The sequence below is a fragment of the Channa argus genome, chromosome 12 (assembly GCF_033026475.1).
Source record: "Channa argus isolate prfri chromosome 12, Channa argus male v1.0, whole genome shotgun sequence".
NCBI classification, from domain to species: Eukaryota; Metazoa; Chordata; class Actinopteri; order Anabantiformes; family Channidae; genus Channa; species Channa argus.
In genome coordinates this window covers 4,346,787-4,372,500 of record NC_090208.1, presented here as the reverse complement: position 1 = coordinate 4,372,500, position 25,714 = coordinate 4,346,787, and the positions used below count along the sequence as shown (strand labels likewise).

Here is a 25,714-nt window from a genome sequence, read left to right as displayed (position 1 = left end):
TTAGCAACAGCAGCGCTGCCTGTAGGAATAGCTGGAGGCAATGTGCCAGGCTGCCCCTGTTGCTGGGCAACGGGTTTGACTGACAGGCCAGGCACACAGCACACAAAACATGATATGAAATAATGCATGGAGCAGCAATAAAGGACAAAATCAAGTGATGAAATCGCGACTTCTAAGAGAAAGAAAGTATGAACCCGTGTTTACTTTGAGTATAGCTTCTTTAATGATCTTGACTTTTCATTATTCGAGTTCTGCACTCATTATCAGTTCATTGTTCAAGCTGCCATTTTGTCCAAATTGGCTTGTTATTCAATGCAATATGTAATATAATATTCAAGTGCTTTTTATTATAAATATACATATTTATTATGGGTTTTTTTTCTAAATGAACAAACCAGTAACACAAAAAGAAACCATTCAAGTACCATTCTGCACCCGTTTAAACAAAGGAAATGAATAATTATGTTTGATTTAAATGGTCTGCAGTTGTTGACAAGACAGGGACTGCTAGCAAGCTAAATATTGGATCTGTTCATATTTTTCTCCTATATAGTTTATGAAAACCCTTTATGACCAATAACATGGACTCACAAGGACACATTTTGCAACTGTACTTACCCTTTTTCCATTCATCACAGAATAAATGTGACATTTTCGCACTGTCGATCTCATTTTACCTTTGAAACTAACCCTCGTGTCCAACATGGGCCCTGTTTAGTCCAATGACATTTTAATTTTCTTGTGGCACAAACGTCTTGCCCACAAATTCTACGACATGAGATGCATGAGACAAACACAAGGAACAAAAAGTAGCTGGCAGCAACAGGGCATAGAGACACCAAATAGTTAAAGTTAGAGAAATTCAGAGCCATCAGATAAGGAACTCTACCTGATTCCAGAGCGTGTTGAAGTTTAACGACTAGTGCTGCATGTCCGGTACTCACCATAGGGACACAGAAACTCTTTAAAATGCCAAAGAGTTAGGAATTCTGAAAAACTCAACACTCCATGAATGAATGAATTTCCAAAAGGTGAAAAGCGTTTTCTTATCTGTCCAAGCAGAACAACTTAACACCTCCTTTCAACAGTTTCCCTAACAGACACCAGTAAAAACGTCAGTTGGTAGGAGGAAGTTGAGTTTCTTTTTTTTTTTCTTAAGTGCAGTGGTTTAATGTAAAATGGTTGGGTTAGATTTACAAACTAAGATTTTAGTTTAAAAAGTTTGTCTCTTTGTCAAGTCCCTTCTGCGTTACATGCTGATGCTTAGGTTACCACCTAAAGTCGGTGATTGACACTCTGAGCTTTAAGTTTAGTTAAATGAAAACACTAAAAGAAACAATGAGTCGTCTCTGCTCTGTGTTACTGTTTGTCTGCAGCATGGATTAGTTCACCTGCAGTGCTGTGAATACTTATGTACATGTCATTTGTTTCATTTTGTATTTTCAAGACATTTACAAAGATTTCAAACAAACGTCTTTCGTGTTGTCATTATGGGTTATTGTTTGTAGAAATTTGAGGAAAATAATGAATTTGATCCATTTTGGAATAAGGCTGTAACATAACAAAAGTGGGAAATCTTTCTGGAGGCACTGTCTGCTGTAGACTTTCATTATTGTCCAGAAACTATTATGGGCTTCATTCATTAGGTTGTCAGTCTCTTTGTGTCAACTTCCTATATAGCTTTGCTGAGTTCATTTTTGGCACCAACAAAATTACAAAATTAGTCTCTTGATCAGACTTAATTTGTCTCACTGAGCCTCTCAATGCAATAAAGCATCGCAGACCATTGACGGATGCATCAGTTGACAGATCCTCCAGAATCTCTATGTGATGACCCTTGAGCAAATAACAAGTAAAGAGCAGGACATGTCTTTAGTGTTCTTTTCTACCTTCTTTGGTCATAAAAGGCCCCAAACAGTCCATGCCACAGTATGTGAAAGGCGGAGATGGTTCCATTCGTTCTGTAGGTAGATCACACATTCTTTGTCCTTCCACAGGTCTCCTTAATCTCCAGCAAATCACACACTGGTGAATGTAGGATGTGACAGCTCTACTCATACCTTGGATCCAATAGCTGTTAGATCTTATTTCACTGAGGGTGAAGCCCTTTCCCTGATGTCCAACCCTTCCATGGTAGTATGCAATTATCAGTATTTTTGCAGCTTCCTCCCACCTTAAGAACACGATCTTTGTCAAGAAAGACATCAAGCTGATGCTGCCAATTGTTGCTTGGCAGCTGATTTCTCTTACTTGCTGTTCTTATTTCTTCCTCGTATGTCTTCTTCTGGAGGTCTTTGATTATGATGCTCTCTGCATGATTCTTTTCCCACATATCACATAGGGGGTGGAAACAAGGCTAGAGCCCTGCTGAATGTAAAAAGGTCACTTTCAACATTCCAGTGAATCCTAATGCTCTCTCTATTTGCATGCCATCAAAGGCAAGGTGCTTTGTCGTAATGTCTGTTGCATGTTCTGATGTGGCTTTACTTTGCAGAACAGCACTGTTGTTTGACACAAACTTGTGTAGACGTAGACCCTTAGTACATATTTCACATGCCTCCTTTGCCAGTTCTATGGCCTTGTCAACACTCTCAGTACTTGTAACCCCATCATCCAAAAAAACAAAAACAAAACAATAAACTTGGCTCCTGATGGACATAAGAGACTGTTTTCTTTGGCTAGATGTTTTAGCCCATAGTTTGCCATAGCTTTGTCTGGCCATATCATTAGTCAAGTTTGTTCCAGGCATCTTGGTAAACCTCTCCATCATTTCTGTAGAAGGTCCCTTCAAGACATTTACGAGCTGGGCCACTAACATATGTTTTGAGGTAATAAAACTTATCAGCAGGGGAAATGCCTTTTCGATCGATAAGGGACATGAAACAGGTTTTCCATTCAGTGATGGGGATTGGCTCACCAGTGAACACTGCCGGCTCACGTGAGCAGCTCACGGAGGCGACATCTTTCCCTTTCTGCATCGAAGTCTCCATCAATGCCAGTTAGTCTTTCATTTGGGATTTTAATTATGTCACTGGTCACTGCCTCACATGCATCTACTTTTTATCTTAAAATCGGTTGTTGGTGTTATATAATCTCTCATTTCAGGTAGAGTTTCATGATGTCGTCCTTCTCTTTCTCTAAAATGTCTGCAATTGTTGTGCATTTCAGTTATGTCTGACTCTAGTTTTTCATTTCTTCCCTTTGGTAAGTGGCCATGCTTTCACCTCCTCCACGCAGTAATCATCATCTATTAAACAAAAGATCTTGTTCTTTTTTCCATCATCTTCCAACTTGGCCTTTCTTGCATTTAACCAACTTTGCAAAGCACTTTCCATGACCTTAAGAGTTGGCTTTGCCTGTTTTTTTTCCTTTCCATTATTCACTGTCACAATTTTGGTTAAGGGTGGACCCAAGTAAGGAGATTGCAAATAACAAGGGGCTTTTCATGACAGAGACTTAAATGGTGAACAGAAGTTGCTCCTAACAGGATGATACTAGAAACTGGATTCAGAACAGATTAAGACTAAGACAACTAACCACAGGACCAGCACACGAGGGGAGTTAACTTAATATTATCTAAGATGACAACAGGGTGGATGTGGAAATCAAGAGGGGAACAGAATTTACCAAAATAAACACAGCTAAGGTTCAGGGACAAGTTAGGCGAGGAAATTAAAGAACAAACTCTAAACGATCACTCAGGAGAAAACAAAGGCTACTAAATAAATAAAGTACAGATAAACGTTAAACTACTAAAGCAGGTAAACACAAGGAGAAGACTAAGGAGACTAACAGGAATATAAAAGGACACAAACTACTGAACAAATGAACACACGTAGTAATGACTAAAGTAAAACAGAGCACGACTTAAAAAACACAGTGGAAGGGAAAGAAACCAAAGTAACACAGGAACTAAGGGGAGGCAGACACGAACAAACTGAACATAAATCACTGGCAAACTGAAGAACACAGAAGCAGATCTAAACACGAAAAAAACAGGATCAAAACAAGCACAGAAAACTGGACACTGAATTCAACAGAAGGCAAACCTCAGACCAAAGATCACAGGTGCACAGAGTCCAGGATACAAGGGTCCATGACACATAAAGTCAGGTTTAACAAGGAGTTCAGAGAGTCTACTGTGGGGTTGGTGAGATAACAACAATGACTAAGAGGATCTGGCAGGGGAGTGAAGGGAAGACTGAACTTAAATAGAGGAGGGAACAGGTGCAAACAATGAGGGACAACGAGGGTAAAGCTGGGCAAAAGAACCAGGGACAGGAAGTAGGGAGAAGGGGCCACAGAATAAAAGTCCAAAACCAGGAAGTACACTGTGACCATGACATTCACTGAATATTAATCTGTGTGTTTAATCCAAGTAGAGATGGTTTCTCACTAATGTGGAGGCAGGTTTTCTCATGTCCGGAGGTCCAACAATTATCCACTCCAGAGATCATTGTATGACAAAAACTGACCATTTATTAAATTCTACATTCCACAATTGAGCTGATAACAAAGTAATTTCACAGAAAAACATTGAGATGACCAAAAAAGTCCAAGTTTTACTAAATAATCACAAAGAACACAGTATGTAACCATGTACCTTCACAGCTACGCACACTCAACTTTCCACTACTACCTTGTTGCTCTTCCAGTTCATTTATACACTGTCCAAAACAAACATCTTTAGCTTGACAACTGTTAGGCAACTTCAAAGGCCGTTTTTTAACGTTTAACTTGTGATGTCATTAGTGATGTCATATATATGCTTATACATACATTTAATTTACTTATACTTCCACGACACAGCATCCACCCAGAGAAAACCCCCGTTGGCACAGACATTATTTTTAAAAATAATACTCCATACATTCAATACAATGGTAGTGATGTCAGTACACCTCTCCCTATGATTCTGTTTGGATTCTGATCCATGTCCAGCTCTATTGACATAAAAATTGCCCTTTCCAACATACTCTTTTAGAACTTCTAACCTTAGCCTGAGCCTAGTCTCACCATACGTACAGTGGGTTAACCCTTGGAATGCGATGAGGTTAATCTTTTTACCCGAGGCATTATTTCTTACTGTGGAGAAAAGAAACACCAGATGCAGGTCCACTCTTCATTTTACACAACAATACTCAGATATAGAAAAGTGAATAATACAGTTTATGCTCAAAGAAAAATAATCAATACTGGTTCTATTTTTCCTACACAGCTTTCAATAAAAACATTTTTAATTTAATCATTATTTGTCAAAATGAAAAGAGCATTTTACTGTTTATACTGGTCCTGTAGATGTATTAAAAGTCGTAATATGTTTATACTCAATACATGTAAAGTTAATGGCTTTTTCAGTTTTATTTTGATGATTACAGCCCCCAGTTCATTAAAATCAAAACTTTTTTGTCAGTGTTAGTTCTTTGACATCGATTGTGTCAATTATTGCCACATATAAGTAGGATGTGAATATTCTTAAAGTATTCTGTGCAGATGTGAGGATCTAAGTGCACATTTTTGACATTAATAATAAAAATGTCTGTATTTGGCATGAATGTAGTTTCGTATCAAGTCAGTCAGTACAGCAGTAAACTGGTTTGATGACTGTGTTGTGTCTCTGTCTTGTGGATACGGGGGCCTGGTCGTTCCGTGGTAGAACCTTGGGTTGGGATGTAAAAGACAGCGGGCTCAAATCCCACCCCGCCCAGCCACCAAGGGTGTCGAACCCGAGACCGGAAAAAAAAAAATTAAAAATGGGAGGGTTGTGACAGGTAGCGCATCCGGTGTAAAAACTCATGCCAAATCAACATGCGGAACGTGTTGCTCTGTGGCGACACCTGAAGAGACAAGCCGAAAGCTGTTGATCTGTCTTCATGTGGATATACAAATTGACACAAATCACCTGTGGAGCTTTCTGGTGACTTTTATTTAATATTTAAAACGGATCGGGGCAACATAGTGATGTGGTTAACGCTGTCACCTCACAGCTAGAAAGATGTGGATATGCGTCCCTCACCGACCGTGGCCTTTCTGTGTTTGATTGTTCTACCTGTGTTTGTGTGGGTTTCCTCCAGTTTCCTTCCACAGTCCAAAGACATACATGTTAGATTAAATGGTGAGTCTGAGTGTAAATATTTTTTACATAGGGTTGTTTGTCTGTGTATGTCCGTCTGTGCCCCTCAGGGTGGACCCTGGACAAACTGTGACTGGGAATATTATTCTGAGGATCAAATCAAAGAAAAATCCAATCCATCAACAATTTTAATCGTTGAAGCCTGAATATAATTTCATCAGTGTAGCACATCATTTCAGTCACTTTAACAGAAACTCAGTTGAACAACCAAACAATGAAAGATTTTGAAGACGTTTTTCATTAAAAGAATTACTAAAAAGGGTGGAGGTGTAGCTTCATATGTGGATAAAATGTTGAAATGCCAAGAAATCCAGTCAGTGGTAAACACATTAAAGAGTGTGTTACTGTAAAATTATCTCTGAGAGACTCAAATACAGGATCAGTTGTGTGTACAGAGCACCAGGCTCTAGTATTTTCACATAGGGCCATGCAGGTTTGTCACCTTAACAAATGAAATCGCAATTTAAAAACTTTATCTTGTATTTACTTGGATTATATGTGTGTAAAAAAAATAAGAAAATCAGAAAGGGGCAAATACTTTTCAACAGCACTGTGTAAAAACTTTCTACATGAAAAGGTTTTTATTCTGTACTGTTTAATTATTTTTCCATAAATCACCTGTTGTGTAGAGGTTTGGGGAGATGTTTGTAAAACTCAGTAAATGTATATTTGTACAGCAGAGAGCTGTAAGAATTATCAGTAGATGTTCTTATCAAGGACCTCAAACCATCTGTTTCTCAAAGCACCGTTAATGACATTTGATAATAGACTTTAAAATTGAAATTGTTCAGATATAATCTACAAAGGAAGTAAAAAATTGCTACCAAAGAACATAGAAAATATATTTCAAGAGAGAGTATTTTTAGGAAAGTCAGAGCCAGTACAAATTTGAAAAGCACGTGTTTCACTCAGAAGGGTGAATTTATGGAACAAACTTGAGGATGAATTAAAAACATGTGACAATCAAATGGTTTAAGATGTTTAAAAATATCGTATTGAAGTACGAGAATGTAATATAACATGACTTTGTATCTAGGAGGAACAAATTGATTATTGAAAAGCTGTCTTCCTGTTTGTTGATTATTTGACTATTGCTTGAGAACTACTACATATTTGTACTTATTGTCTTATTTATCCGGGATATAAAGAGGAATAGAACGATAAATGTGTAGGTGATTACAAATGGTAGGGTTATAATTAAGCTTTGGATTCAGCACACGTCCTTTCAGTCTCATTTGAGAGGACTTACTGTAAATTGTACAAAGTTTCAATGATATGAATGAGTCTTTAATTGTAAAGACTGGACACATTATTTACTCAAAGTGAACAACTGCGACTCAAGAAAAAGCACAGAAAGCTCAGAAAAAAGTGATTTGATCCCATCTGTAGCTCATCATGTTTCAGCACATTTCCTGAAAGCAGCAGAGTAAAATGAATGACAGTAAAGAGCAGCAGTAAGTGACATGTCTGAGCATCTGAGAACAAATCTGCAGCTTCTTCTAAATCACATAATAATGATAATGATCATAAAAAATAACTAAGCATACAAAGTCATGCAGGTGAAGTATCCATCTATTGTCTTAACCACTTATTCTGTTCAGGGTCCAGCTGTCATTGGCTGAGAGGCAGAGTCCACTCTGGACAGGTCTCCAGTCTTTCTCAGGGCCAACGCACAAAGACAATTATTCAGTCAATATATTGTAATGATACTTATATTAATAATGACTAAGAAAAAAACATATATTCACCTTTGTAATGGACATTTGAAGTTGTTTACATGTTGGACACAAAACCTTACGTGTCAGTATGTGAATAGAACAAATGAATCACAGATCCTTTGTAAACGTCATGTCTGCTGTTTGAATGTAGTTTTATGTGGAGAGAGCTTTGGTTTAAATACAGTATGTTTCAGTGTTTAGTCTGTTTGAATATTAACTGCTCTCAATTTTTCCTAAAGAAGTGTTTGACTGATCTTGCTTCCTGCTTTTCTCTGGATTTTTCCCTGTTTTTGTTCAGATCTAAAAGTTGAAAGGAAACCTGGAAATTATGTCACTCTTGAGTGTCAGAGGACAGAAGATTTTACAACTTTAAAGTGAAACAAACCTGATCTGAAGTCAAAGTATTATGTTTACTTTATTATTGGGTTGAGCTTAAAGATCCAGACATGAAGAACAGAGATGCATCAGTGATTCTGAAGAACATCAACATCAACATCAACGATGCTGGAACATATGAGTGTTATGTTGGAGATGGAGGCAGTTCTGGATTTGTCCTTTACCTCACATATAAAACAAATCTCTAGAACAGCCTTCTTCCACCTACGGAACATTGCCAAAATGAGGAGCATCCTGTCTCAAAGTGATGCTGAAAAACTGGTCCATGCATTTGTTACCTCTAGGTTGGACTACTGTAATTCCCTACTTTCAGGATGCCCCGGTAACTAAAGAGCCTGCAATGAATCCAAAATGCTGCAGCAAGAATGCTGACGAATTAGCAAGAGAGATCATATTTCACCTTCACTAGCTTCTCTCCATTGGCTTCCCATTAAATGTAGAATAGAATTAAAAACCCTGCTTCTTACATATAAAGCTCTGAATGGTCAGGCTCCATCATATTTAGAAGACCTCATAGCACAATATCATCCCAGTAGACCACTTCAATCTCAGAATGCAGGCCTACTTGTGGTTCCCAGAATTTCCAAAGATAGAATAGGAGGTAGAGCCTTTAGCTATCAAGCTCCTCTCCTGTGGAACCAGCTCCCAGTTCAGATTCGGGAAGCAGACACCCTCTCTACTTTTAAGTCTAGGCTTAAAACCTTCCTCTTTAATAAAGCATATAGTTAGTTATAGTTATGCTGCTACAGGTTTAGACTGCTGGGGGACCCACCCCCCAATGCACTGAGCTCCTTCCTCCTCATGACCATCTCTCCTCTCCTCTCATCCCACAATTGTCACCACTGTATGTCATTAACTCTGTGTGTTCTCTCCCGTAGTTGTCTTTGTCCTCCTCTGTCCCCCTCTCTCTGTCCCTTTCTGCAGGTGTCCCCCGGCTTTGAAGCTGTGTGTCTTCCAGTGTGCAGCTACTGGTCCTACCAATCTGGCCGATGTTTTGTTGTTGCTTTTTGTTGCTCTGTTCTTTTCTCTCTCCCCTTTCCACTCACCCCAACTAGTCGAGGCAGATGGCCGTCCACCCTGAGCCTGGTTCTGCTGGAGGTTTCTTCCGTTAAAGGGAGTTTTTCCTCTCCACTGTTGCCTATGGCTTGCTCCAGGGGGAATTGTTGGGTTCTCTTTATATATCTTTATAATCTTGACTTTATTCTGTAAAGTGCCCTGAGATGACTTTGTTGTGAATTGGCGCTATATAAATAAAGTTGAATTGAATTGAATACTGGTCTCTGTCCTGCCACACATATGAAAATGGCCTGAATCTGTTACTGATAGTGAGTCAAATAATGAAAATACTAATTGTTGTACTATTACTGTAGTTGTCTCTTTGTAAGGACAGTTTTATTTTGACACAGGGAAAAATAAAAAATAAAAAAAATCTCCTCTCATATAAAAATAAGTTCACACTAATTAACAACTTAGACATGACACAAAGGGACATTAGATACAAATTAAAATGACCTGATAATGTCTTGTACAGTTTTTCATTGCTTATCATCCACATCCACAGATCACATTGTTCACTTTTTCTTAAGAAATAACCCTTATGAAAACAGCACTAGTCTGTGGAAAATGACATCAACCATTTAAACAAATGCGTTTGAAGATAATATGATAATGCAGCATTTTAGGCAAGAAAAGTGATGGCACTGTTTGCATTTTCCTGATGTTCTGCAAAAATTGATCATGAAATGTGATCAAATCTTTATTAGATTTGTGCAGATTCCTTATTTGTGAGCCACACGTGGAAAAAAGTTAGACTAGGATTAAGTGATGGGATTTTGTGAAACCAGAAGGTTGCACAGAGAAATGAGTCAGTTTATTAGAATTCAGAGAGACAAAACAAACTGGTGCCTCTCTGCACCTACTGGCCAGTAGGTGGCACTTATTCCCACTAAGCAAAGGAGACACAGGTGAGTGCAAACAATGTGAAGAGGAAATGGATGAATGTTGGACATCAGTGTACCCAAAGGTGAGAGACAAGAACTTTCATCCAGGATCTCTGGAGGAGGCCGGGGAAGGTGGTGGCAGCTGAGTGGGAGCTGTAATCTCACTGGCAGAGAAAACCTTGAAAATGGGGAAGGGACCCACTGAGTGAGGGGCCAATATCCTGCATTCTAAATGTAGTGGACGTTCAGAAGAAATGAGCCAAACCCTTTAGTCCAACTTGATAGCCATGTGCCTGTGAACGGTGGTTTTTGGCCCATTTCTTGTAGCTATGGATGGACAGCAGTAACGTCTGGTGACCTCTCCTCCAAGACAGGTGGTATCTCTGATGGAATGGATGGAATGGCAACAATAGCAGCTCGTGGCTGTAGACAGTTGACAGTTTGGCAGAGAGTTGACCACATTCTTGGGCCAAGAAGAGGGTCCCAGGAGCAGAGTAGGTGGTGTCCAGTTTCCAGATCATGGTCCATCCCTTCAATTTGGCCATTAGACTGTGGGTGGAAGCCGGAGGACAGGCTGATGGACATGTCCAACAGCTTACATAGTTCACACCAGAAATTGGCCGTGACCTGAGGCCATTGGTCAGAGAATATGTCACAGGGGAGGCCATGGAGGTGGAGCCATTTCTTTGGCAGAGGAAAACTTAGGAAGTGGGATGAGATGCACTATCTTGGAAAATCTACTGCTGTAAGTAGTTTGTCTCAGTTCTCTTTCCTTGGTCTCTTCCTCTCTGGATGACACGACACTCATATGTTCCAGTGTCCTGAATTTCCAAATTCTTCAGAATCAAAGACAATTCTCCATCTTTCATCCATTTGTCCTTCTGCTCCACCCAATCGATATAAAATGGATGCTGCTGCTCAGAATCACACTGCCCATCCTGATATAAAAAGACAACATCTGAAATATTCTGAAAACATCTGCTCAACTCTATAACTAAGATGGGAGAGTTTTTATGAGCTGAACATGGCAGAGACACATTTTCTCCTGGTCGAGCTGTGATGTTCTGGTCTGAAATAAAGAAGAAAAAACACAACGTTGTGAAGTTAAAGCATAACTGGAAATATTTTACCATTTTTTGTGATTACTTCCAAAGTAGCACAAAGCTAAGAATATCTGTTTTCCACTAATGTAGGCAGAACGACCTTTGAATCCAGCCATTTTTGGCTATAAAGCCGGTTTGATCCACCACTCTTCTCAGGTTAGATCTTCTGAAAACCAGATTCCCTTTTCTTTCCACATCAATAAAGACTTAGTGTGTTTCCAGATCTCAGCTGTTTTTCTGCTCTTTCTTGGCATGAAACCATATTGATGCTCACTGATGGTCACCTCTCCTCTCAGCTTCCCTTCCTCTTTCCCACAGCTTCACAGTGTGGCTGATCAGCTTTATGCCTCTGTAGCTGCTCCAGCTCTGAACATCTCCCTTAATCTTGAAAATCGGAACAAGTACACTTCTTCTCCAGTCCTTAGGCATCCGCTAACTTTGCAGAATTTTCACAGTGATTAACAATCTGGTTAACCACTCCACCACCATCTCTGCTAAACATTCCCATGTTTCCACTGGTTTGTCGTCTAGACCAACTGCCTTTCCTGTCTTTATCTTCTTCATTGCTTTCCTAACTCCATCCTTACTTAATTGCCTGCACTTCACTGTGTCTGACCTTCATTCTTTCCTGTTTTCTACATTCTTCAGCTCCTCAGTGTTCTCCCTCCACCTTGTTAACACACTCTCTTGGGTTGTCAGCACATATGGCATCTGCATCCTATACCACCTATAAGTGTTTACATTACATGAGAAGTGCAAGCAAGGGCAGTTTTTTTATTTTATTTTTGACGACTTATTTTAATAGATTTAAGTGCATAGTAAGGTGCATAAGAGTTCTGTTTTCAGCAGTGTTTTGAATATTAGGAGTGAATTTGCTGAGCATGCAGAGTTTGATTTGTTCCACCAACGTTATTAATTTTATCTCTAGAAAGAAAAACTTACTGTGAAGTTAAAGATTTGCATATCTGTGAAATCATACATTTAACAAAAGAAATGATACAACAGGTCACAGAAGCAAGAAAGTCTTTAGTTCCCTAATCCATGATACTGATGAAAGCCAGTTCCAAGAATCAAAACCCTTCACAGGGCCTTGGCTATCAAGACATCACTGATAATGCAGGAAATCATTAAGGTGCGAGATAATCAGTCATGTTATCTTCATCCCCTGGTACGAAGGTGCAACACTCTTGTGGCTGAATCATACAACTGCCGCTGTGAGACGTGAGTGTTGAAAAGCTGAACAAAAGTGGAGAAAGGACAAGCTGCAGGTTTTCTTCCCAAATTTTAAAGGACTGCTGGCATCTTTATCAGGCTATTATAAAAGAGGCAAACAGGGAACACTTTTCAAATATCATCCTGTCAAACTGTCACAAGCCTCGTGTTCTGTCTAACACTATAGATGCAGAGGACTGTTTGTGTGGAACCTTCCCTGGAAGCATGTGAGAACTTTCTTAGGTTTTTTTGTAAATAAGATGAATAATGTGAGGGCTCTGATTTCACCACCTGCTTCTGACCCATCAGTGTCTGTGTTGTGCCCTGTAACTTTTTATCAGTTTGACCCTGTGACTTTGTCTTTTTTATATGAGACAGATATTTGAAGCCCCCAGGTTCCCCCAATGCTGTTCCACTACAGTTTTTTAAAGAGGTTTTTAATACACTGGGGCTTTTTCTTCTTGGTGTTATTAGCCTTTGGTTTTCTTCCCAAGACACTGCAAACATGCTACGGTGCAGACACTGATTGTATATGTCCAAATGAAGAATTTTCTAGAGGAAAACAGCAAGCTTGAGATTATCCAGTCTGGCTTCAAATCACTTCACAGCATTGACTGGCACGGCTGAGGGTTTTTAATCACATCCTCTTAGCTACAGATGCTGGGGACTCTGTGGATCTAACTGCTCCCTTTGACACAGTAGATCACAACATTTTGATTTCTCAAACACAGCAATCAGTGTGCATCAGTGGAACTGCTCTGGAGTGGTTAAGTCATACTTGGCAGAGAGAACATTTTGCGTACAAATTGATAATGTTCAGGGCATTTTCCCCTACCTGCTCTCCCTTGGCTGCATTCTTAGAAAGCACAATTGTCCTTGATATATGTGCCACTGACACAGAAGAATGACCATTTAAATGATTAAAATTTAATCATTTAATCATACTTGATTTTCCATCACACACACTCTAGAGGAGCAAGAAGCGAAGATTAGAGCAATGAAAGAACAAATGAAAATGAACACTGCTCTTGCTGCTGCTTTAATGCTCAAATTCAGATCTTAAGGAACAGAACAATTTTACTGAAATTCTGGATAAACAACACAGGTTTTATACTCAACCTCCTCAAATTGTTCCTAACTTTAGTGGAGATCCTCTAGAATAAAAACTTTTCATGAAAGCATTCGAACACGGGGTGGAGAGTAAAAGTGGGGATGACAGTGATTGGCTCCACCTTTTTGAGCAGTACACAAGTGGACAACCTAGGGAGGTGGTGCAAAGTTACTTTCATTTGGAACCGAGCCATCAAAAGGCCAGGAAGCTTTTCAAGGAGCGTTTTGGAAATTAATATATCAGTAGCCAACATGGAAAAGGCCATAAGTTTGCAAATGATTAAGGCTGAGGATGGCGAAGCACTCAACTCATTCACTCTTTTCCTGACCAATTGTGTAAATGCAGATTTGGAATATATGTGAGAGCTTAATGCTGCAGCCAACATACAGGTGATTCTTTCTAAGCTTCCATATCAGTTGAAAGAGAAGTGGAGGAAAGTGGCTTATGACATTTATAAGAAATACGAGGATAAGGCTACATTTAAAGACCTAGTGGAGTTTGTAAACAAAGAAGCCCAGGTCGCACTGCAACCTTACTATGGGGATGTAACAGACAAACCTAAAGAACATATAAAGTGTCCTTGAAGTATCAAGCCAGGGACAGCAGGTGGTAGTAAAAATAGCTTCAAGACTACTGCAAAGCAATCGAATACTCAAAAGGATGTGAGGGTTGATCCTAGCTCTAACAAGAAAGGTCCTTCCAGTACCACTGAAGCCTCAGCTAAGTCTTTTCTTTTTTGCCATGAGGAGCCTACGTTTGAACACTGTACAACTCAATGATCCTTCTTACCAGGATAAGACAGACTTCCTCAAGAGCAAAGGCTTATGATTCAGGTGTCTGAAAGCAGGACATATGAGTAAGCGCTTTCAGGAGGAAGTAAAATGCCAGACCAGCTCAGGGACGCACCCTACTTTGCTGCCTGTAAGGGTCAAGAAGTAGAGGCAGTCTGTAGATGCTGATGAACAGGATGAACCCTGCTCTCCCCAGTGTTCTCTGCTGCTCAGTCTGCCTTCGTCACAACTTTGTATCCTGCCTGATCCCTGTCTGGACTCTGTCAAGGTTTTGGTCTATGGTTTGGTCTTTCCTTATGTGGTTTTGTATTACTCGTTATGTGTTTTGTTCTTTCCTAGTTATGTGGTTTGGTTATTTCTTGTGTTAGTGGTTTGGTTCTCCTTTGTTAGGTTTGCATTAGTTTATTGGTTTATTTATTTACTTTACCCTGTTCCCTGTATTAGTGACCCCTGTTAATTTCTCTTTCCCTCTAGTTTAGTTTGTTTAGGTTTTATTGCCATCTGTCTATTCCTGTTTAGTTCATTTGTCCTTATTAGTTTATCCTCTTGTGTGTTTGAACTAGTTACGGTCTTGTCTGGTCCCTGGGTTTTCCTTACGTTGTATTAGTCTTGTATGTGTGCAGCTCATTGTTGGTATAGCTGTACTGTCTGTCGTTCTCCCTGTTCATGTATAGTCTGTCATTTTGTTGTCTTTAGTTCTGTAAAGTTTATTTTCCGTTGTGTTAAACCCACCTGTTTCTTTATTAATAAATACCCTTTTCTTTACACCTCCTCTTGCCGTCTCCTAACTTGGGTCCTTGTAAATTACTTGTACAAACCGTAACAGTGATCAGCGGATTTGTGAACAGCAGATGTAATCAAAACTTCGATGCCGGCCCTGAGAGCACCGAGGGCTTATTGCCATAGTTCCTGTCCGAGTAAAAGCAACAAAGTACTGAACTGAGCTGAATCTACATGGGGAAAAACCTACCTTAACCTTCTTCTTGCAACTATGGGGGAAAACAAGGTCTTGATCAGTAACATGGTGACAGAGTTGAAAGTAAACAATCTGGAATCAAATAACTTCATAGAGCTAAATGAGGTTTTTTCACAAAAGGATGTTCAGGTGAGCAAAGACAATATCCCACGAGAAGAAGATGTAGATAAGTGGCTGCATCCTAAAACAGTGCAAATACCTTTCATCAGTGCAGAAATAGTTTGTCTGACAAGTTTCTCAAAGTACAGCTAAACCCACAGAACTCTGTAAGAAACCGTGTGCCTCCACAGCTACACACTGAACCTTTCACTTCTACCTTGTTGTGGTCCCACCACCTTATAGTCAGTTTCTTTGCTCCAGTTATCGTGTCTCTTGTTGTCCACATCTGTTCCTTTCAAGAGCTGAACTGAACTCTTATGTAACTAAACATTCGCTATGCATTGTTTCCTTGACAACTGTGGCATGTTGTGCTGAGTTTGGCCTGTCTACAGAGATTCAGAACATTCACTGCACAGGAGCTAAAGTGAAAACCCCTGAATTCTTTGTAAAATATGCCTTCTAATGGGATTATTGTACGTGGTGTCAAAGTCGCGGAAGGTTTTGTTGACTGAACTTGGTGTTGCCTCCCTCTCCATCTTGGTGCTATGTGCTCAGAGTTGGGCAGATGTAATGCAGGAGTATGTGAGTTCTTTGTGTTAATGCTGGTCCCTGCTAATTCACATATTCAAAAAATACCACATAATCACATATTCATATAATTGAATATGTTTTTTTGTTCTCTCCTTCTGAAAGAAGCAGCTACATGTGCTCAGTGGATTTACGCGTAACCATCCATTGTGTTTACTTGGTCTAAATCAGGTGCAAATAACAAAATATATTCTCATTACTCTCATATTTTGTCCTCGTTAACGGATTTCTGTGAATCTTTGATCTGTGCATCCTGAGCTTATTTCACACTCTCATGGCATTTTGTCAGTGGTTGTATTAGCATGTTATTTTTGAAAATAGTCAAGTACTTTTACTTTAATTACTTTAAGTAAACTATGAATCATGTACTTACTTTTACTTAAGTAGAAATGTCAGTGGGTACTTATATTGTTAGTAAAGTAAATTTTGGTTTGTGTATTTGTAGTGGTACTTAAGTACAGTTTTTGAGTACTTCATCCACCACTGGTTAATGTGGAAAGCACTTGTGCTGACGGAAGAAGTTTAACCATACGACAAATTCCACACTAGCCCCTGGGTAACATCTGTTACAGACTATTACCTCACTGCCCTGCATGTTTCTACAAAGAACCAAAACCATCTGATTTGGTAAATGGTGCATCATCACAACTGTTCACACCAAACTCGTTGAACTGATTTCTACAGTCTGGAGTTGTTGAACCACAGTGTCAGGATCTTGTTGCACTTCCTGTCCCTGGACTTTTATTTTGTGGCCCCTTCTCCTTACTTCCTGTCCCTGGTTCTGTTCACCCAGCTTTACCCTCGTTGTCCCTCATTGTTTGCAGCTGTCCCACCCTCTATTTAAGTTCAGTCTTCCCTTCACTCCCCTGCCAGATCCTCGTCATTGTTAATGTGGTCTCTGCCATCGTGGTTACTGTCTTCCTTGTTGCCGTTATTATCCTCACCAACCCCACAGTAGACTCTGGACTTTTGGTAAAGCCTGAAACTTACGTTTCTCAAACTCTTGGGAAATCTGGACTCCAGCATCTTGGACTTTGGTATCCTGGACTCTGTGTTTCCTGTGTGGTTTTGGTCTGAGGTTTGGCTTTTGTTTAATTCAGTATTTTGGCCTAGTCCCTAGTTTTCTCCGCTTGTTTTATCCTGGTTTTTTCATGTTTAGTTTTGCCTGTGTGCTCTTCTGTTTGCCAGTGCTTTATGTTGAGTTTGTTTGTGACTGCCTCCCCTTAGTCCTTTTGTTTATGTGCTCCCCCAACTCTGCTACTTTGGTATTGTTACCTTCCAGTGTGTTTTAAGTTGTGCTCCATTTTACTTTAATCATTATTACGTGTTAGCCTTTGTTCAGTAGTTTGTTCTTTGATATTTCTTAGTCTCCTTAGCCTTACCCTTGTGTTTACCCACTTTAGTGGTTTAACATTTATCTGTGCCTTATTTTATCAGTAGCCTCTGTTAGTTCTTTTTCTAACTTGTCCCCTGAGCCTTAGCTGTGTTTATTTCTGGTAATTCGGTTCCCCTCTTGTTTTCAAGTTTACTCCTTTCGTGTGCTGGTCCTGTTCATCATTTACATCTCTTTCAATAAAAGCCCCTTATTTTGCAAACCCTCGCTCTGTCTCTTCTCTTGGGTCCATCCCTTAACAAAGACCGTGACACACAGATGAGTTTGGTCAATGTTGCACACTTCAAGCTGCAAGAATGAAACATATCTGCAGAGAACAGAAACTATGCAGGAGAGTGAACATCATCTTCATCATCATCATTAAGTGCATTTGCAACTGTAGACACATACTGATTAGTCCTTTAGATTGACTGCTTAATGTCATGGTCAAAATTAAAGCAACACTCTCTGAAGAATTTGATTGATGTGGAATAAAAGGTCTAGTGCCTCCTTGGTGTGGAGAGACTTGGTTACACACATGACATACTGGTAACCTTATGAGCTTCAACAATGAGAGCCTCTATCCACATATCCTAAAGATGAAGTAAAATGCCCCTAATATTATATCAAGGTATGAACATGTTTAAAGAAACTAAAAGTGAATTTACACTTATCACAAATAAATCTGCTTATTATTTCTGTCTGTAACCAACTATGGAGGAGCAGTTGATGATTTACTCGCAAAGTTAGTCGCTTAGCAATTATACAATTCTCAGGCAAATAACTCCCTCTAGTGGCCAAAGAAAACCCACGTAACATGTCTCGTACAGCAGACTTTATTTTATGTATTTTGTTAAAACAATTTTTTTAAAAAAGTTGTAGAAACCAGAGTAAATGTTTTAGAGGCTTTTAAGCCTGATTAAGTTTAACCAGTGGTTATATGTAGATTTCATGCACATTAGGCACAGCTGACTTTCTCTCTATATATTTGTTGACTTTATTTGAAGGTGGACACTAGAGACAATGTCACAAAATGTGGGATGAGACAGACAAATGTAAGACTTCAACTGGAAATGCTGCAATTACACTAAACAATTTGCATATTAAATAATTAAATAATCTGAAATAAACACATTCAGACTTTCCACCCTTTTGAATTTCTTTCTAGGTTTATTTATTAATTGATTCCTGTAAAACACCTGTTAATATCAAGGCATCTTTTGCTTAATGTATAAGACAAAAGTTTTTGGTGTAGCTACTTTTAGAATTTCACTTGTTTCCACAATGAACTTTATACAGCACTGACCAAGAGAAGAAAAAAACCCTCATATAGAAAAGGAAGAGGGAGGGCTTCACTTGGTGTCTAAAAAAAACTAAAACCTGATCTCAAATCATTGAATACGACAATGAAGGAAACATCTCTACAGTGTCTGATCTGTAAGTAGAGAATTTCTGTTTGAACCTTTGTCTTTTTAAAACATGTGGATTTGGTACAAAAACATAAAAACAAAGACATTTATTCCTCTCAGTGAAATTTGTTTTAAACGTAGGAAATAAGTAAAATTACTATAAACAAATGCTACATAATGGCAGTTACTATATAACATATATTATTTATTATTATTATTATTATTATTGAATGGAATTGAATCTGCAAAAGCAATGAGGAATGGAATGGGGTGTATGAAATAAATTGGCAGGTGGAATGTAAATATGTCATAGCATTAAAAGTGACAGTTCATGGATTAGTGAGGGTAACTGAGTGAAGTACTGGTAGATTATATGATACTGCACATCAGCTGGTGTGTTCAGGTGTTTAGAACAGAGTTCAGGCAGAAGCTGGTTTGTAGCAGGTAATTAGGATATTTTCACTGAGCACTGGGTTTAGACAGTGTTTGAAATGAGTTGTTGAGGCATCGATAACTTCACAACATACACATATTATTGTATAATATGCATTTTCTACATTACTCATATCGTCCACATTCACCATTTAGACCCTAAAACCAAATCAAAATCTTCTTAACTCACATTGCTTAGTTCTCAGCCTGGATTAGTTTCTTTGTCTGTGAAATCTATTTCTACTCCATTGTTGTCCAAAAACTTTAAAACACATCAGCCAGACACACAGCTCTACTGATTGAGGTCTTTATTCCAAAATGTATGTTCCAACATGTTGCAAACAAACATTGACCCACAAGCTCTGAACTGGCATTTCCTGCTTTCACGGCCAGTTAACTGTAGTGTCGTATTTTCAACACGTTGATTTAGTGGAACAAATAAGTTTCATCTAAATGTGACCTTCAATAGATAAAACTCAAGAACATTTTATATAAAATACTAAACATGGTCAATGTGATAAATTAACTTACATTTAATTTCTGCCTCACTGCTGATGTCCTAATAAATGAGATGGACATGCCAGTGTTTACTTTTTAATTAATCATAGTCAATCAAAACTTTATTCATATAGCACCTTTGGTACAGATTAATTCAATTCAAATTGCTTCACAGATGACTGAACTTGATGAAAGGTTTACTAAACAAGGACATACAGATAAAAACAAAACAGCAATTATTATATATATAATATATATGCACTGTATCACAACACAGACAAACAATAATTCTTGATGTGTCTGTACTGCAGTTCTGGCTTTGCTCCTTTTTTGGGTACAATTTTCTTTCATGTGAAACCTCAGACCAACTTGACTCTCATTTCTCTTTAGTTGTGATCTGTCTGCTGTGCTGCACAACAAACCAAGGTCAGTAAACTTCTTCTGTCACATTTTAAACCTGTTTATTACAGGAGAACTGAAAGGAAGGATTTGAGAAACATAACATTGCATGTTTGAAGGATTTATAACAGGATCTGTTGCTGTATTTACAGCCTTAATGTTTATCAATTTGAAATAAGTTCTCTTGTTGAATTAACTATGACGCAGAAGGTGTTTTAGTTTTAATGTTTTCATCTTAATATTTATACATTGATAAACCAAATTAATCACCTTGTAGTTTTATTCTTGAACAGGATTCAGCGGGAGAAATAATGACCATGATTGATAATAGTCAGAACACAGAGTATCACGACTTGCTGTGTATGTGTAGCAACAGACTGTGTCAAGTCGGACAAATGTTGACAATAAAACTTTTCTAACAGCTCGTCTAAATGTGAGTCCCAGCAGCTCTCAATTTTTTGAGGGAGAATCTGTGTCTCTGAGCTGTGAGGAGGACGACAGCTCTGCTGGATGGACAGTGAGGAGGAACACAACCAAAAGACAGAAGACTCCGTGTGGAGATGGTTGGGGAAGATCAGCTGGTTCTTCCTGTAAAATCAGTTATGTTTTCCCATGGGACAGTGGAGTTTACTGGTGTGAGTCCAGAGACGGATCAACCAGTAACAGCATCACCATCACTGTCACTGGTAAGATCAGACTGTGGAGTTAGTGTTGATGAAGCTGTGTGGAAATGGATGAAATGCTGTAGTTTGTCTCTGTGTTGAGGTGGAGCAGTGATCCTGCAGAGTCCTGTCCTCCCTGTGATGGAGGGACATGATGTCTCTCTGCACTGTCAAACAAAGAGGCCTCCCTCCAAGCTCCCAGCTGATTTCTATAAAGATGGCTCCCTCATCAGGACTGAGCCTACAGGTCACATGACCATCCACCATGTTACCAAGTCTGATGAAGGCCTCTACAAGTGTCACATCAGCAGTCATGGAGAGTCTCCACCCAGCTGGATCTACGTCACAGGTCAGGAGGTCAGACAAAGGTCTTGTATTTCCTGTATTGATGTTGTTAAATTTCCGTACTAATAAGAACATCAGCAATTATTCATAATGTGTAAGGAAATCTGTAACTTTTCAGTCATCAAATATAATAAATCCTAGTTTTTAGGTGAAATGAAACCTTTTGAATGAAAAGTCAGTGGAAGTTTTTTTAATTCAAGTGAATGTAATAATTATTTTGATTATTTTAGAGAAACCCACCACCAACATCCCCTATATCAACCTCTTTATTGTCATCCTCTACTCCTGTCTCTAAGGGGGACAACATGAAATGGTTGCCTGTTTGGTTGCCACTCAGCTGTGTTGGTGTTCTACTGGTCTCACTGGTTCTTCTGGTCTTACTGGTTCTACTTGTGAGACGACATGTTCAGAGGAAACTCAAAGGTGGGACACAAATGTGTTATACTTGCGTTTAATTTTTCTTTTTTGTGAATAAAAATGTCCATTAACATTGTTGCATCATTGTTCATTTTGGTTCATTGCAGCTGATGATGTAAATGCTGGAGAAGATGTCACATACAGCGATGTCACAATATTACATCACGGACAACAGCCAATCAGACGAAGCAAAGGTAACCTTCATTAAATCCATTTTCACTTATCAACAATAGCAGGGAGGATATTTGGCTTGTCCCTGAAAGAAAAGACAAGTTAACAGTAGAAAACTGGTTTAGATTCAGGTTTAGAGTAAAAGTTGGACATTTACTCACAAACACTTTGAATAAACTGACGACACAGTGAGAACATTTTTGTAAATTGAGGATTATTTTAGAAACTAATCTAAAATATGAAGTTGTAGCCAAAACTAATATTTTTTGCAGTTAAATTTTTTTTAGAGTCGAAACTGTTTAGGAAACCGGTCAAACTATACAAAATGTAAAGTGTTGTATATGAACCTTCCTTTCAAAACATCTTTTTATTTGATATATTTCTACATATTTTTGGAAGCTCAACTTGTTCATATTTTATCTTCTTTATTTCATACAGTTTCACATCATAGTCTGATCTGTTTTAATCTAATGAACCATGTGTTCTGCTGTGTGTGTCAGTTTTTGTTTCCTGTGTTGAATCTGTTAATAGACTCTAACACCTCTGTCGCCGCCCAGTTTCCTGTTTGTTAAAACAATTATTCAGCTGAATGTGGACTGCAGACATTTTTCACTGCAGGACCTTCAGCAGGTCTTTGCCATTATTAATTGTTGAAACACAGTCATCAAAGCTTTAGCAGCATTTTACTGTTGAAGCTGGTTTAACTACTTCATTTACAGACATAGTTTAGAACAGAAGCTTTATTGTCGTCTTTGAGCACATTTACTCCAAAGGTGACACCAGGGGACCTAAAACGGTCTGTCTTGCTCAAGGACACACCTGGTGCATGGGATAGAATTTAATGCTCGAGATGTCTGCGTCCCAGTGTGATGCTCCACCCACTGATCCACCAGGCCGCCTTTAGTTAAATTAATAAAATAAATAAAAATTAATTAAATTTTTGTTCTTCGGACCTGAATAATTTTGTAGTTTTTGGTGTTTTTAACTTTGTATGTAAAACCACAGCTACAACTTCTTCTGGTTTTCAGTAAACTGTGATCTGAAGCCTGTTTCTCATGTCTGGCTGTTATAGTGTGAACCATATATAGTCATGTGATATTGGTTCTGTGTTAAAATGTGTCACCAGAAAGTCACAGTAGAATTGAGAAACTTTGTGTTTCCTCTTTGTCATTAATAAGCTGTTTAATTATCTAATTATTAAATCTTCCTAAAATGTTTTTATTCTATATGTAAAATAGTTTAATTTACCAGCAGTAGCAATATTTGTATTGTTAATAGTGATAATACTATCAGTGAGAATACTAACATTACTGCTATCAGTTGTACTACAGTAAAGTTACTTGCAGTAAAGTAACTGTTTTTTTTTTCTTTTTCCAGAGTCTGATCCAGCTGCAGTTTACTCAGGAGACGTCAGTTATGGACAAATAGTCATCAGACCAAAGAGGAGCAGAGGTTCAGGTAAGACTCAGTTTCTTCTTTCACCAAGTCTTTATGGCACATGAGCTTTTGAATATTTGATAAAAGTGTCAGTAAATATTTAATATTTTAGCATATAATATAGTTGTCCTGTGAAAGGAACCTTTCATCATCCAGTAACTAGACTCTTGCCCAGATGTGAACAGGCTGTAACTAGGTCAACGTGCACTCGTGCAGAAGTTAGTTAACCACCCTGGCACCGCTGACTGAACCATGGCAGAGTCAGGAAAACATGAAGAGCAAGTACGACGAGCTGCACAGGGCTCTCTGACCTCAGTGGGAGGATTTGTACTTTTTCTACTTTTAGTTTCTATCATGGAGAGATTCAGTCAGGTTTGGTTGAATTATGGAGGGAAATAGTCTTTAATGATCAGAATGAAGATTCTGAGTCTGCTCGGTCCAACCACCAGGTGTTAGTTTCACTTCCTGCTGGGTCGTCTCTCTGCAGAAAGACAAGATAAGACGTGAACCTCAGAAGCTTTTTTTCCAGCATTGTCTCATCTTTTCTTGAACTGTGTGTGTTTGTGTTCAGAGCTTCCTCCAGACCCAGAGGTCGTCTACTCTTCACTGAGATCGAACGTCAAACCTTCACACCTCCAGTCCAACCACTGACTCTAACTGGTTCCATTGTTATAGGATTAGTAGTATTAGTAGTAGTAGTAGTAGTAATAGTAGTAGATGTCTGAAGTAGTGAACTATGTGTAATTAAAGTTGTAGTTTAACTACATTCATATTTGTATAGTGATTCATGTAGTTAAGTATAAGTAACCATCAAAGACCATGTAGTTAAAATACGTTTGACTCTGTCGACATTCTTTGTGTAGTTAACTCCTGAAACTACAAATAATTACCAATTGTTTCTGTGTTGAACCCACTCTGACCACCCTCACTCCTGTTTCTTTCATCTTTCATCACTGTTCTTTTTGTTCAGAGAAGTTGTTGTTGCTATTTTAGAAGTGGATTCTAGTTTTTGGAAAGTAGGAGTCTGAGTAATTGTACACAAAACCAAAGCTGTTATTTCTCACACTTGCCCATAAATACTGGGCTACTTCAGTGTTGAGGTTTATATGTGACCTGTTAACAGGTGAACAGCTTTTTTCAATAAGCCTGAGTCACATTTTCACTGCTATTTGTTAATATTTCATGTCACATACAAACTTTGAATTAATTTGAAGCTACTTAGAGAAAGAAGTGCAGGTAGCTGTGAGGTTTTGCTTTCAAAGCAGGTTCCCCAACACTGACCTAAATCTAACGATGACTTCCAGTTGTTGGCTGGTTCACTGTCCTCAGTAACTTTACTGTTATTTCTGATTTACTGATGATTCTTGTTTCTTAAGTATTAATAAACGTTCATTGTTGTTTGTCTCGAGTGGCTCTGTGGGTTTCACTAAGCTGTCAGATGGAAAGTTTGACTTGCTCTGGTTTCGTTGTGGCCAACTGTTAACACGTAGAGAAGAAATGTACAAAAACCACCACCGCAGGCTAAAAACAGTATGGACACCGTTCAGTGGTGGGAAACTGCAGAGAAAAGCTGCAGAGTGTCTGCGTTTGTGTTTGATTCTTGTATCAGTGAAATCTTGAGAAGATTCAGGCTGTAAAGCTTCTTCTCTCGCAGTGAAACACAGATACAGTAGGTTATAAAACCTGTAAATGATGGCAGATTAATATCAAAGCATTGGTTTTCACAGTTGAGCTGCCATTTTATAATTATCTGCACAGTGTTGAGTTTTTCAGCTCAGTTTTCTTTATCTGTACAGGATAATTTGGCTGAGCTGACATGTACATTTACAACAATTTGTTTACAGCAGAACACACAGAAAGGCTGCAGCCAGGATTCAAACTAGAAACCTTTTTAGCTGTGAGGCGACAGTGCCAACCACTCCATGATCCAAATTAAATGATTTTCATTAATATCAAAATGAATAATAATAAAATAAACTGCATGATATTTGATGTCTGCTGTAACATTGCTGTAAAAACACTTTTCTTTCTATTTATAATCAATGTTTTACAGTATTTACAGTGTAATTTCTGTCTCCTAACTGTCCTTTTGTTTCCTGTCCTTCTGTTGGTGTCCAGCACACACACAGTAACTCATGGGTTGTAACCTAACACCTCCACAGGACATAACATCACTTTTATATTTACTCTTATTTTTGACATATTACAGGCCTGATGTGTTTGTTCGTCTTATCATTTTTCAAAGAGCATTTTATTTCACAATATTTATTATTACAGGAAACAAATGTCCTGCTGCAAGGTTTAAGAGGAACTAAAGTGAAGCAACAGTTTAATCAGGCTGATTTATCTCTTTACGTCCAACAAGTTTAGAGTGTGAAAACAAGTGTAGAAAAGTAATGTTCAGAAACAGATGAAAGAAAAAGCCACATTAGCATAGTGAGCATAGAAGCAGAGTTTGCAACGTGCAGAGTTTTGTGGTTTGTTGCACCATCCTGGGACCACTGA

The 25,714-nt window shown here is 38.6% G+C and overlaps 1 protein-coding gene across 1 annotated transcript; it reads left to right on the top strand.

Moving 5' to 3' along the window:
- The first annotated feature begins 18,845 nt into the window (after nucleotides 1-18,845).
- LOC137137875 (low affinity immunoglobulin gamma Fc region receptor II-like) lies at nucleotides 18,846-24,615 on the top strand. The gene is made up of 8 exons (XM_067524671.1): nucleotides 18,846-18,876; nucleotides 20,169-20,204; nucleotides 20,600-20,863; nucleotides 20,943-21,196; nucleotides 21,481-21,607; nucleotides 21,709-21,795; nucleotides 23,150-23,230; nucleotides 23,781-24,615. Exons 1-8 carry the CDS (start codon nucleotides 18,846-18,848, stop codon nucleotides 23,858-23,860), a joined length of 960 nt encoding a protein of 319 aa, XP_067380772.1. The 3' UTR covers nucleotides 23,861-24,615.
- The last annotated feature ends 1,099 nt before the right edge of the window (nucleotides 24,616-25,714 follow it).

Excerpts from the sequence above, each read along its gene's own strand:
- LOC137137875 (XM_067524671.1), top strand. The coding sequence starts at position 18,846 with ATGAAGGAAACATCTCTACAGTGTCTGATCT. Across the intron at positions 20,205-20,599 it reads GTGCTGCACAACAAACCAAG|CTCGTCTAAATGTGAGTCCC; the intron begins GTCAGTAAACTT and ends CTTTTCTAACAG. Across the intron at positions 21,608-21,708 it reads TGTTCAGAGGAAACTCAAAG|CTGATGATGTAAATGCTGGA; the intron begins GTGGGACACAAA and ends GGTTCATTGCAG.